The sequence below is a fragment of the Xenopus tropicalis genome, chromosome 4, assembly GCF_000004195.4.
Source record: "Xenopus tropicalis strain Nigerian chromosome 4, UCB_Xtro_10.0, whole genome shotgun sequence".
Classification (NCBI taxonomy): Eukaryota; Metazoa; Chordata; class Amphibia; order Anura; family Pipidae; genus Xenopus; species Xenopus tropicalis.
Window position 1 is genome coordinate 85,044,465 of NC_030680.2, and position 12,604 is coordinate 85,057,068.

The window sequence follows — 12,604 nt, forward strand, 5'->3', positions numbered from 1 at the left end:
TGTCTGGTTATTTGAAACTGACTTCAGCAACCAAAAAAACCTGGTACTCTGTCAGGCTACATGTTTAATTTCTTGTTACTTTTCATTGCTTATTTTTCTAGAGGCCCTTTCTTTCCTATTAATCATGCAGTAATTCCAAACAGATGCCGTGTTGCTAGGGTAAGTGGATAGTTAACTAATGAAACTGAAAGTGTATAGCTGCAGATCAATGTTAAAGGAAAACTATAACCCCAGAATGAATACTTAACCAAAAGATAGTTTATATTATGCTAAGTGACCTATTAAAAAATCTTGCCACTCTGGAATATACAGTATATATCAGTAAATATTGCCGTTTTGATCCACCATTCATTTACTGATGGGCTGTGTGCTCTCTTGGAGATCACTTGATCCATACATCCCAACTGTCCCGCTTTACGCGGGACAGTCCCGATTTTGCCACACTGTCCCGGATTGACTTGTAAATGTCCCGCAGTGCAGAAGAAGCGGCTCCTGAGTGTGACGTCACGGGGAGAAGAAGAGCCAGGGGATGCAGATGGAAGAAGCAGGCAGGAGGAGCGGGGGAGCCGCCGGAAGCAGGGGGAGCTGAAGGATGTTGGGGAGGACGCTGGAAGGGGGCTGGGGAAGGTAAGGGGCAGCTGGGGGGGCGCTGGGGAGGATGTTGCGGGGGAGCTGAAGGATGTTGGGGAGGATGCTAGAAGGGGGCCGGAGGAAGGTAAGGGGCAGCTGGGGAGGACGTTGCGGGGGAGCTGAAGGATGTTAGAGAGGACTCTGGGGGGAGCTGGAGGATACTAGGGGGGAGCTGAAGGATGTTGGGGAGGACACTGGGAGGGAGCTGGAGGAAGCTAAGGTGGAGCTGAAGGATGTTGGGGAGGACGCTGGGGGCAGCTTGAGGATTCTGCAGTGGGGAGCGGCCCATAGTATGGGGACACTGGGGGAGAACCAGCAATGTTTTATGGGGCCCTGGGCGGTTTGGCTAGCAATGTTTTAGGGGGTCCCTGCTCTGGCACCAATTCAAAACGTAACACCTGGCTACCAATGTTTTAGGGGGGCCCTGGCTACCCTGGCTATGTAAGTCATGAGTCATGACATGTCATGATATACAGGTGCCACAGTGCATAATGAAATCCTTAGGGCCACAATATGTCATAAAATGATTGGGGCCACCGTGTCTGTCTTCTGGTGCACTTTGTGCGTGTTATGCTTTTCAGGTGTAGTTTTGTAAAATGGCCTGTTTTGGGGGGGAGTGGCCATAAAGTGGGCGTGACCCTAGCACGGCAGACATTTTTGTCCCTCCTACTTTTCAAATGTTGGGAGGTATGCTTGATCAGAAATAATGCAGTTATAACAGGAAGTTGTAAAAGAAAGTAGTGTGGGAGCAAAATGCAGAACTCTGTCCATTAATTGGCTGATGTGACCTAGCATGTATGTGTGCCTTGGCTTGTTTGTGTGCACTGTGAATCCTATGATCCCAGGAGGCGGACCTTAATTCTTAAAATGAAAATTTTCTATTTAGGAGTACCCAATAGCACATACTACTAAATAAATATATTTTTATGGAAATGGTTTATTTTGATGAAGTATATGAGTTTGTTTATGCAGTATATTTTTATAGAGACTAACACTGAAAGAGAAATAACATATAAGTCTGCACTTCAAAGCTTTAAAGGAAAAAAACCCTTCAAAGTATATCCTAACAAATATGCTCAAATCTAGCATAAGAAAAAAAAAAAAATATATATATATATATTCCATCTGCTACCATCCAGCAGTTGTCAGACAGCCCCTCTTAGCTTATAACAAGTCATAGGACAGATATAGGACAATATTGGTGTATCAGTCCTTCAGCCACAGTTCCAAGAATCTCTAGAAAAGCAAAGTTTTTACCCTAAATCTCAGCATTAATGACAATCAAGCTGGGCTTTCAGGTGTATGTAGGAAAGCAAAGACCCCAAGTCTCACCTTAACTGGCATTCAGATACCTGACTGCCACTGCTCCAAGCCCTGCACTCGCATGGAGGCTTTACCATCTATTTCAAAACCACTACCTTACAGACTACCTTGCATACATAGTCCCTAAAGGGTCTGTAACTTGAGTTTAGCACTTCAGTTCTCAAAGTAGCACTATATTGCTCAATATGCTGAACATGCTGAATAATCATATCTGCACAGACATGGAACTTCCCATTGAACTTCCCATAGGTGGGGATATCGGGAGAAGATCCACTCGCTTAGCGACTTCGCGAAGCAAGTGGATCTTAAAGTGTATGGCCACCTAAAGGCAGCTGTCCAGCTAGCGGCCCACAGCCCCCCTCTGTGTGGCCCCCCCACCTGTTTGGCTAATGCGACTGCTTATCTTTGTGAAAGCTTTAAATGCTATCAGTACTGAGATTATCCAGCCCCCTGCATTGTTCATACCTCAGGCTCAGATTGTAGGAGCAGGGCCAGCATTGTGTTACTGTATGTACTACCTGTCTTATGCTGCTTGTGTGTATGGCACACACAGGCAGCATACACCATACACTATAACTGACAGGCTGAGAAGAGACAGTCAAGATGGCAAAACAATCAGGTTTAGGAACTTCAGGTAAGAATTACTTAAAAAAGCAGCCCTATCAGCAAACAATGAACAACATGAGCAATAGGTCAGGGGCGGGCCGAACCGGCCCGGGCGCCCTAGGCAACCCGGTCGGCCACCTCGCCCCTGCACCTGCATCAAGCACCCCCGCCCCCCGTGTTGTTTGACGTGCATGCGCAGTACGAGCGGGGGTGGGTTTCGGCGATGATGTGCGATGCACAGCGACGCAAAGCTTATTGCAGACTAGGGGTAGGCAGGAGAGGCTCCTGCCTGGCGCCCCCCAATCGTTGCACCATAGGCAGCTGCCTCTTCTGCCTACCTCTAGTTCCGGCCCTGCAATAGGTATCTTTTAATATACCTTAATATTTTAATGAGTAGTTTTTTTAGTGTAAGTGTCACTTTATGTGCTTATTTGCCATAGACTATAACATCTACAGTACCTAGTCACACAGATTTTACATTTCTAAGGTGCTATTTGAGCTACGCTGTGCAGCATGTTGGCAATTCATGGTAATTCTTGGACTCCATGATTGGTCCTTGTGAGGTAGATAATAGATTAGAGTATATAACCCCTCCCTTCACCCATTTGTTGGGACTGTTTTGTTTTACAGATAGTTTGTGTAATGTTTTGCCGTGCCGGGTCAAGCCGACTGGGCACCCTAGGCAACCTGGTTGGCTTGGCCTGCCCCAACCAGCACCCCCCACCAAGTGTGCCCATGTGCAAACGAGCGTACGATGCGCGCACACAGGGTGGCGGGGTTGCCAGGGCCGTTGCAGTGAAGGGTCCAGAACTAGAGGTATGTAAAAGAAGAGGTATTTGCCTGGCGATTGCAGAAGATTTCTACAAAAAATACAATTTTCCAAACTGCATGGGTGCCTTGGATGCAAACATATTAGAGTGACAATGCCTTCCAACAGTACTATAACTACAAAAAACACTTTTCAGTTGTTCTTCTGGCTGTTGCCGATGCAAATTATTGCTTTATTGTCATAGATGTAGGAGCCTATGGATGTACTGGTGATGCCATTGCTTTCCATCATTCTGCCTTCGGATGCCAGTTATCAGAAGGAACTCTGCACCTAGCACTGCCTGGAACTGTAAGTTCCCCTGCTGTCTTTCTGTGACACACAGGGTCGGATTGGGCCGTCGGGACACCGGGAAAAATCCTAGTGGGCCCCAGCGGCCCAGACCCGACCCTTGCTGCGCTCCCTCTGCCCGACCGCTCCTCCCGACGCGCTAAATTACGCGCGCTCAGGGGAGGACGTGGGGGATGAAGCCTTTGGTCTTACTGAAAATGTTATGTGGCCTTACCCAGGGTATTACAGATTGTAAAGAGCACAGCGAGTGGTTGAGTGTGCTTTTGGTATTCTCGCAAACAAATGGCATGTATTCCATTCAGCTATACATTTGGAACCTGGTTTTGTGGACACTATAATAAAAGCTTGTTGTGTCCTACACAACTTTGTTCGTGTTCACGATACAATTTACAAGGCGCTCTAACTAATGAAATTTCTGATGTTAATTGGCCCCCTGTTAGAGGTCCCACAGGAGGAATGAGGGTTAGAGAACAATTTACAAATTACTTTATGTCTCCAGATGGAGCAATAACTTTGCAGTTAAATAGGATGTAGGATATGCTCATGTTTGACAATTGCTATGCAATTTTTTTTTTATGAAAAATGGTTTTGAATACAATTTGCTGTTTAATAAAAAAAATACTTATAAAAATAAATATGGCTATTTGTGTTTTTGTTTTTCCAGCTTTTTGTGAGAAGGTGAGTAATGGCAACAGTGTTTAATAACAGACTAGCAACTCTGGATATGAAAAGAGATAAATATATGATACCATATAAAGAGATACAAACAACCTCAAAATACACAACAACTAGCTAGATTTTACTAGGAATCACATATAATAAACATGCCTATATAGTATATATTATAGACACTGCTGCATGTTCAGATTTGTCACTGAGTATTTTATATTGCACAAACTCCAGCGTCAATTCACTTGATTATTAATAAGAGTCAAAATTTTAATTTGTCAACATATGTCATGTTCCCAGCGTCATGTTTTTAGTGTCACTTCACATATAGTTCCAGAAGTGTCAGAAGTGTGAACATGGTGGGCATTAACTAAGGTTACCAGATTTTTGAAGTAAAATCTGGGGACACATAGGAAGCTGTGGCGTCCAAAGTGCGCAGAGAAAATTTATGTAGGGCATGCCCCCTTTTGACCACGTCCCTTTTACCACATCCCACTCTCAGTCACAGTCATAATTTCTTTCCTGTGCATATTGCTGCAATATGCAATTTTAACTATATTACAAAAACATAAAAACAGCATGGCCCATTTTTACAAATTATATATATATAGCATTATATATGCAGTGCCAGCTCTATGTTTAATGCAGTAAAACATACAGTATAGTTCACCTTTTACAGTTGTTCATTCTATTCATTTCTTAAGTTCACTTTGCTCACCCCAACGTGCTAAATTACACGCGCAAGTGGTAGAAGGCACTAAAACAGATTTACTGCCCTGGAAAGCCACAATGTGGCTTAATTTCTTTTTCTCTATTAAGTTGTTTATATATGTATATATGTTATTTCATGTTCATTATTCTTTATATTGTCCTGGATAGCCTTACTGAAATATTTGAACTTCAGTTTAACTTTTAGCTTGTCTTGTGCCTTAAAATGCCTAAGGATAAACCCTGCGTAGCTTATTTTCTCATAACCCAGATATTAAGGATACTATTGTAGGATCATTTGTCTCATCTTTGCATATGAGAATTACCAAAGTTATGAGAACTGTTTTCTCACAAGCTTAGAAAAAAAAACTGTGGGACTGGAGAATTTACATTCCTCTGTTATAGTGTTATGTGGTTATTATCAGTGCATTTCCCCTGCATATTTTTTACTTTTGCTTATTTGTAAGCCAAAACAGTCACGGCAATGGGGGTAAAGGAAGATAGTTGTTTATACAGAGTTCATTAACCCTATTTTAAATGAACTAGCTAATAGCTGGGGGAGAATAAAAGAATAAAAATTCTCCCTTGCTTTTCGTAAGAAAACATACATTTATCAACACTGAATTTCATCTGCTGTCCAGATAGACAATTTATTCCAGCCAATGCCTGAGTAATTATCAGATATCCCATTATTAAGACTTGCCCCAAACTAGCAGCCTTTTCTACTTTCAGCACAAGCTGAGTGTCTTCCTCTTCACTAACTAGAGGGTCTATAGTATTTTGTCCAATATAGCATTTTGTCCAATATCTGTGACAAGTTCAACCCATAAGAAAACATCTATTCCCCTTTTATATTGCATTTTAAATAAAGACATACCCCTCCTATTTTCTATTTACCCTGTCCCACTGAAACGTATAAAGTATAAAGCCCTTATATTTACTGCTGAGTCATGTGATTCATTCAGCCATGTTTTAGCAATACCAGTGACATCATAATTCTCATCCAGTGCCATTACCTCCAGCTCTTCCATTTTACCAGCCAGGCTTCTCATATTTGTAACATTTACAGCAGCATGTAGGCAAGGTACACCTATTAGGCTACTGCCACAACATGCATATGGCGTATATTTTCGGCAAGCCAAAAAATGCTTTCCGAAAATATGCCCCATACGCATAATATGCTTCTACCTGTGCCTGCACCCAAATGAAAAGAATACGCTCGGTGCAGGCACATGTATCTGAAATCTGTATAAAAAAACGCAAGAGAATGCAAAGTCTCGCGTTTTTATGCGGATTTTGGCTACATATGCCTGCACACGAGCGTATTCCATTCATTCAGGTGCAGGCACAGGTAGCATATGGCGCATATTTTCAGCAAGTGGTTTTTGGCTTGCTGAAAATATACACCATATGCTAAGTGTGGCATTAGCCATAAATCCCCATTTGTTTTTTAACTTGTTTATTAATGATCTGGAGGTGGGCATACAAAGTACTGTTTCTATTTTTGCTGACGATACTTAATTGTGCAAAATATAAGTTCCATGTTCAGTGTTGACAAGAGCAAAGTTATTCACTTTCGTAAAAATAAATGCAAGTTATACACTAAATGGTAGTGTGTTGGGGGGATCCTTAATTGAGAAGGATCTGGGGGGTTTTATAGATAACAAGTTGTATAATTTCAGGCAATGTCATTTGGTGGCTACTAAAGCAAATAAGGGCTCTGGCACACGGGGAGATTAGTCGCCCGGGACAAATCTCCCTGTTCGCGGGCGACTAATCTCCCCGAATTGCCATCCCATCGGCGACAATGTAAGTCGCCGGTGGGATGGCACACGCTGCCCAGGTGATTTCGGCAAATCGCCGAAGTTGCCTCGCGAGACATTTTCGGCGATTTGCCGAAATCGCGCCGCCGTGTGTGCCATCCCACGGGCGACTTACATTTTCACCGGTGGGATGGCAACTCGGGGAGATTAGTCGCCCGCGAACAGGGAGATTTGTCGCGGGCGACTAATCTCCCCGTGTGCCAGAGCCCTAAAGTGCTGTCTTGTATAAAAAAGGGCATTTCATCAAGTGATGAAAACATAATTTTGCCTCTTTATTTGTCCCTGGTAAGGCCTCACCTTGAGTATGCAGTGCAGTTTTAAGGTCCAGTCCTTAAGAAGGATATTAATAAGCTGGAGAGAGTGCAGAGTGCACTAAACTGGTAAAGGGGATAGAAGATTTAAATTACGAGGTTAGACTGTCAAGGTTGTGGTTGGTTTCTTTGGAAAAAAGGTGCTTGTGAGGGGACATGATTACTCTTTACATTTATATTAGGGGGGTTATAGAGGCCACCCCTTTAGATTAGAAAAACTGAGCTTTCATTTGAAGCAGCGTAGGTGGTTTTTTACAGTGAGGGCAGCAAGGTTGGGGAATGCCCTTCCTAGTGATGTTGTGATAGTACATTCTGTTAATCCAAGATGGGCTTGGATGAATATTGTGGTTCTAAAATCTACAATTAGTATTGATGTTGAAATATACAGGTATGGGATCCCTTATCCTGAAACCTGTTATCCAGAAAGCTCCAAATTACAGAAAGCCCATCTCCCATAGATTCCATTTTAATCAAATAATTCAGAATTTTAAAACTGATTTTCTTTTTCTCTGTAGTAATAAAACAGTACCTTGTAACTGATCCCGATTAAGGTATAAATAATCTTTATTGGATGCAAAACAATCCTATTGGGTTTAATTTATGTTTTATTGATTATTGAGTAGACTTAAGGTATGGAGATCCAAATGACCGAAAGACGGGTCCTAGACCTGTATACAGATTATGTACAAAGTTACTATGTTACTATGTAGATGTAATTTTGGTAATAGTGCTGTGTTGTTTTTTGGAACTTTAGGATATATCTGTCTAATCCAAATAATTACTATAGAAATAGTAAATTTGCTACACTTCTGCCTTCACAGTTTGTGTTTATTTTGCTGGTGTACATAAGATCAGGAATAAGCAACCTTTCTGTAGGCATGTTGTTACTACTACAACTTTCACTATCTTCCTGGAAGCTTTGATCTACTTTTCTACTTTAGATCTACTGCAGCTGTAGATTTGTAGATCATGTATAGTGCCAAAGGTTGCCTATACCTATATTATACAAAATCGCTGCTCATAAAACAAACATATCAATTGACTATAGTCCATATTTTATTTACATTTGGCATTTGATATCATGTTTGTTAATAAATATTGAATTAGCAATGTGCTGCTTGTTATACTGATTACATGGCCGCTGGAGCGAAAATAAATCCAGACATTTCCCACATATTGACTCACTGGCACTTAAGATAAGATACTTTGCACACAATTGTACATCCACTCTTGTTTTTCGTTTAGTGGCATGACATGTTGACAGACCTAGAAGCAAAGAAAGCATTGTAAATTAATAGTAGAACAGGAATTTATCTTATGTATTCAGTATCACAATGGTACGTGTAGAGATTCTTTTATGCAGGATTTAAAGGAGAGGGAAAGGTATAATCACTGGGGGTTAACAAATGTTAGGTACCCCCCCTTCAGCAATTATACTGCACTAGCTTGGCGTATTTCTGTAAAAGCACCACATTGTGATATTCTTCCACTTTGTCATTCTTCTCTGGGGCACTGGGGCTGGGTGTGCAGAGGTAGTAGACTGAAAGTCAGCTTTTTCCTTCAAGCTTGGCTTTTCACTGTACTGCACATTCACACCCAGTTCGGTATATAGAAGAATATGGCAACATGGTGCTCAGGGTCTCAGGTAAGTGATTATATTTCCTGGGCTGCCTAATATTTTGACAACCTCTTTGATTACACCTACTCCTTTAAAGATACTTCTTAGCAATTGATGTTGCTATGAATTTTAGGGAGAAAGGGGGACGTAGCACTTACAAAAAGGAACAAGCGCATCAGAGGCAAGTTGAGAAACTACCACCCCTGAAGTTACCATGGGCAGCAAAAAGTCACTCTTGGTAACATCAAGAGATTAAATTCCAATTTTTAAATCGGAACTTTGGCTCTTCTGGTGCAGACAGCGCTATTGTAACTTGGCCCCCTCCAATGCAAAAAACTAAGCACGAGAGGCAGCATTCCCTAGAGCAGCGTTAGAGTCAGAAACGCCCCTGTTCTCTACAGATGGAAATCATATTAAAAGACAATAAATAATATTCCTAATGTATTTTTAATCGTAGCACCATAATATGAAGAAACATTTCATAAGAACTTTTTTATGGAGAGAAAACTTGATTCTTTGTTACTCTGCCCTTCCTTGTGTCAGTTCCAAAATATCACTTGTTTCTTCCCTCAATACCCCTGCCAATTTATACACTGATAATGGGTACCTGTAAGTTTAAAGCCATACTTCCCATTTTTCCCCTTTGTATGAACATGCTCAATAAGTAACCTTTATAGAGGCAAATCTCTTTACTGCTGTTTAATTTGTTCCATTTGTCTTACTATGGGGCAGAGTCACAAAAGGTTGAAAAAACGAGTGTTATTTATAGCATGCGTTGAAAATAATATCAGTTCTTACATTTGGAGAATTAATGATCGATTAACAAAAAGGACACTTGTCTGAATTAAGAAGCAATTTTATTGTCGTTATTTATCTTGTGATGACATATTTTTAAGCGATATTTTATACCATTCAATATATTTTTGTGTTATTTCATAGCACCCGATATTAGCGCACGCTATTACGCACGTAACTGTTACTTTCTGAAAACTATCGTTCTGAAAATTGCAGGTGCCCTGAAAAGTCGAGCATGCATCACTCTAGGACAATCACATACTTGATTTTCTTCTTCACAATCTAACAAAAATCCAACTGCAAACTCCATCTTGTCTTCACAAACAATGTTTTTTTTAGTAACGCCCACTTTTAGTAGGTGTTAATATTAGCACAAATTATCGCAATATTTCATGCTTTTAACACTTAAAATACATCTGTGAATTATGCGTTAGTATTATTTCTATTAGATAATTATCACAATGCGATGGACATAATGCTTTGCAATAACTGAGATTTTTGCCCATGTGATATGAGTAGTAACACAGGCAAAATGACATTGGTGAATCATTACTTAACGAACACTTTTTAACGCATAAAACTATGTGGTAAGTGTTAATGAACTAATCGGCCCCTATATTACTTACAAGACTTAAGAAACAGAAAAAATTGTATTTACCATGACCGATTTTGGTAGCAGCTCTACAGCGAACACGTGCAATCCTCGGCTGCTGATGCAGTTTTTACTTTGTTCATTGTTGACTTGCAAAATCAGTTTCTCATCAGACTACAATGAAGTAGAAAAAATAAATAAATAAAAAAAATATATATATATGTAGGTTGTAAAAATTGTATTTTCAACATTATCTAGTCTAGTCCCATCCTGGCCAATGCCCAAACCTTGTGCACTTTTGCCCTCAAATTTATGCCTGTATATTATCCACCCAGTTAGATTGTCAGCTGTATGGGGCAGGGACCTCCTTCCTACTGTGTCTTCTTTCACGTGGCATCCCTACATACTTATACTTAAATAAAATAAACATAAATATATAATAATATGTGTCCTCCCTGTGTGTTCTTTTGTACATTGTAAGACTGTACAGTGTTGCATATCCATATATTATAAAACCTTTTCCAGTCAACGGTTGTGAGAAAAGGACATGTCACATGAGCATGTACTGTGTTACACTGCAGGTATCACAGCAAATGTCACACCAAAAAGTAAGTCATGTTAGACTACAATAACAAGTAATTTATATACAGAACAACAGGCGACACTTAAAGGGCCAGTGACCTTGTGGCCTCTGGTCTTCCTGAATACTTCATACCTTATTTTCCATCACTGATGTGATGTGAGTGTCATTTTTGTATGTATAGATAATGACATCTTCATAGCCCTCCATAGACTTTGCATCCCCTTTGAGCTTCGCTGATTTACAAACTGCCCCCTGCAGCTGCTTGTTGCTGGATTCCAGGCTCACAGTTTTAAGCCGTGGTTTGCATTTTTCAGCATAGACTTCAATAACAAATGGGCATGCCTGTTGTACAAAACAAATGACGTGAACAGATGTTGCAGACCTTAGGATGGATTTGTATTATTCATCGTACACTATTTTTCCTTATCGTCATAGTTTTTTTTATTGGCATTTTCCTTTTTTGAGCATAACTGTCACATTTTTCTGATTCAGAATGGTCAGAACCTGGAGTCTTCTGGATAAGGGGTCTTTCTGTAATTTGAGTCTCCATACTTTAAGTCTACTAAAAAATAATTTAAACATTACATTGTTTTGCCTCCAATAAGGACTAATTATATCTAAATTGTGATCAAGTACAAGGTACTGTTTTATTATTACAGAGAAAAAGGAAATCATTTCTAAAAATTGGAATTGTTTGTTTAAAATTGAGTCAATGGAAGATGGCCTTCCAGTAATTAAGAGCTTTCTGGATAATGGGTCCTATACTTGTACTCTTAAAATCAATGAAGAATGCATTTATAATCACATAATAAATAAAATGTACAACTCAATAGTAGTGCTGGGCGGTATACCGGTTTTTAAAAAAAAAAACTATATGAATTTTCAACATACCGCTATACCGGTATGCGCGCCTCCTGCTATTTTTCTCCAATTATATCCGGGTTGCGCCCGTGCGTACGTGACGTCAGCGCGCACGCGACGTCGCTAGGACGCATCGCTGGAGGAACCACAAGTTGGGTAAGTTCTGCTGGGGGGTTGGGGTTGTGGGGGGGTTGTGGGGGGGGGTTGTGGTTGGGGGGGGGCCACAGTGGTAGTAGAAGTACTGCAGCATTCACATCATGGTTCCCTATTTAAAAGGATTGAGCTGGCTGGTTTTAAATCTTTATGCCTCTTGGTCATCTGGGCATTTGCATGCTGAATGGCTGCTTAGAAACCAGTGCACCCTGCATAATGCACCTACGCCTATCACTAACCTGCCATAAAGCATCAGGGAACAGAACATGAATCTATTTTCATTTAATCTTCAGTTGCGCAAATGTTGCATTACTGCAAGCTCCCGCTATGCCCAATCTATTTCACAAGTAAGGAAAAGCTATCACGCGTGTGCAGTTCAAGTGCCATTTATTCCTTTCGGTGTCATTGGAAAACCAGAAATTGAATTGGGGGTGTGGGGGGGGGGGTTGGGGGGGGCCACCAATATTTATTATTTATTTTTTATTTATATACCGTCAAATACCGTGATACCGATATAATTTTGAAAAATACAGTGATATAAATTTTTGGTCATACCGCCCAGCTCTACTCAATAGGGGTAAAGACAATATGAAACTGACTCTTTGTATTTGTGCAACAACCAATTTTATATCATGCATTAAAAAGGAACTGCTACTAGTTTAAAAAATAAACCAATAGATGCTTTACAAGAATGGTTTCTAATTTTTTTTAGAATACAAATGACTTATTAGCTCCTCAACTTCTGTAGCTCAACCATGCTGTTTGTCATTTGTGTATTGCAAATTTCTGACTCCTGATAGAACAACTGAAATCTG

At 40.5% G+C, this 12,604-nt stretch overlaps 1 protein-coding gene across 5 annotated transcripts in view; it reads right to left on the bottom strand.

Moving 5' to 3' along the window:
* Window positions 1–8,221: 8,221 nt before the first annotated feature.
* The window catches only part of efcab7 (EF-hand calcium binding domain 7), a 40,164-nt gene continuing 35,781 nt past the window's right edge, over window positions 8,222–12,604 (bottom strand). For all 5 annotated transcript variants that reach the window (XM_004913934.4, XM_002931594.5, XM_012961532.3 and 2 more), the window contains 3 exons: window positions 10,908–11,117; window positions 10,259–10,366; window positions 8,222–8,453 (listed from right to left, as the gene is read on the bottom strand). In XM_004913934.4, coding sequence (XP_004913991.2) covers window positions 8,379–8,453; window positions 10,259–10,366; window positions 10,908–11,117 — 393 coding nt within the window. In that variant the 3' untranslated portion in view covers window positions 8,222–8,378. The remainder of the gene's footprint in view (window positions 8,454–10,258; window positions 10,367–10,907; window positions 11,118–12,604) is intronic.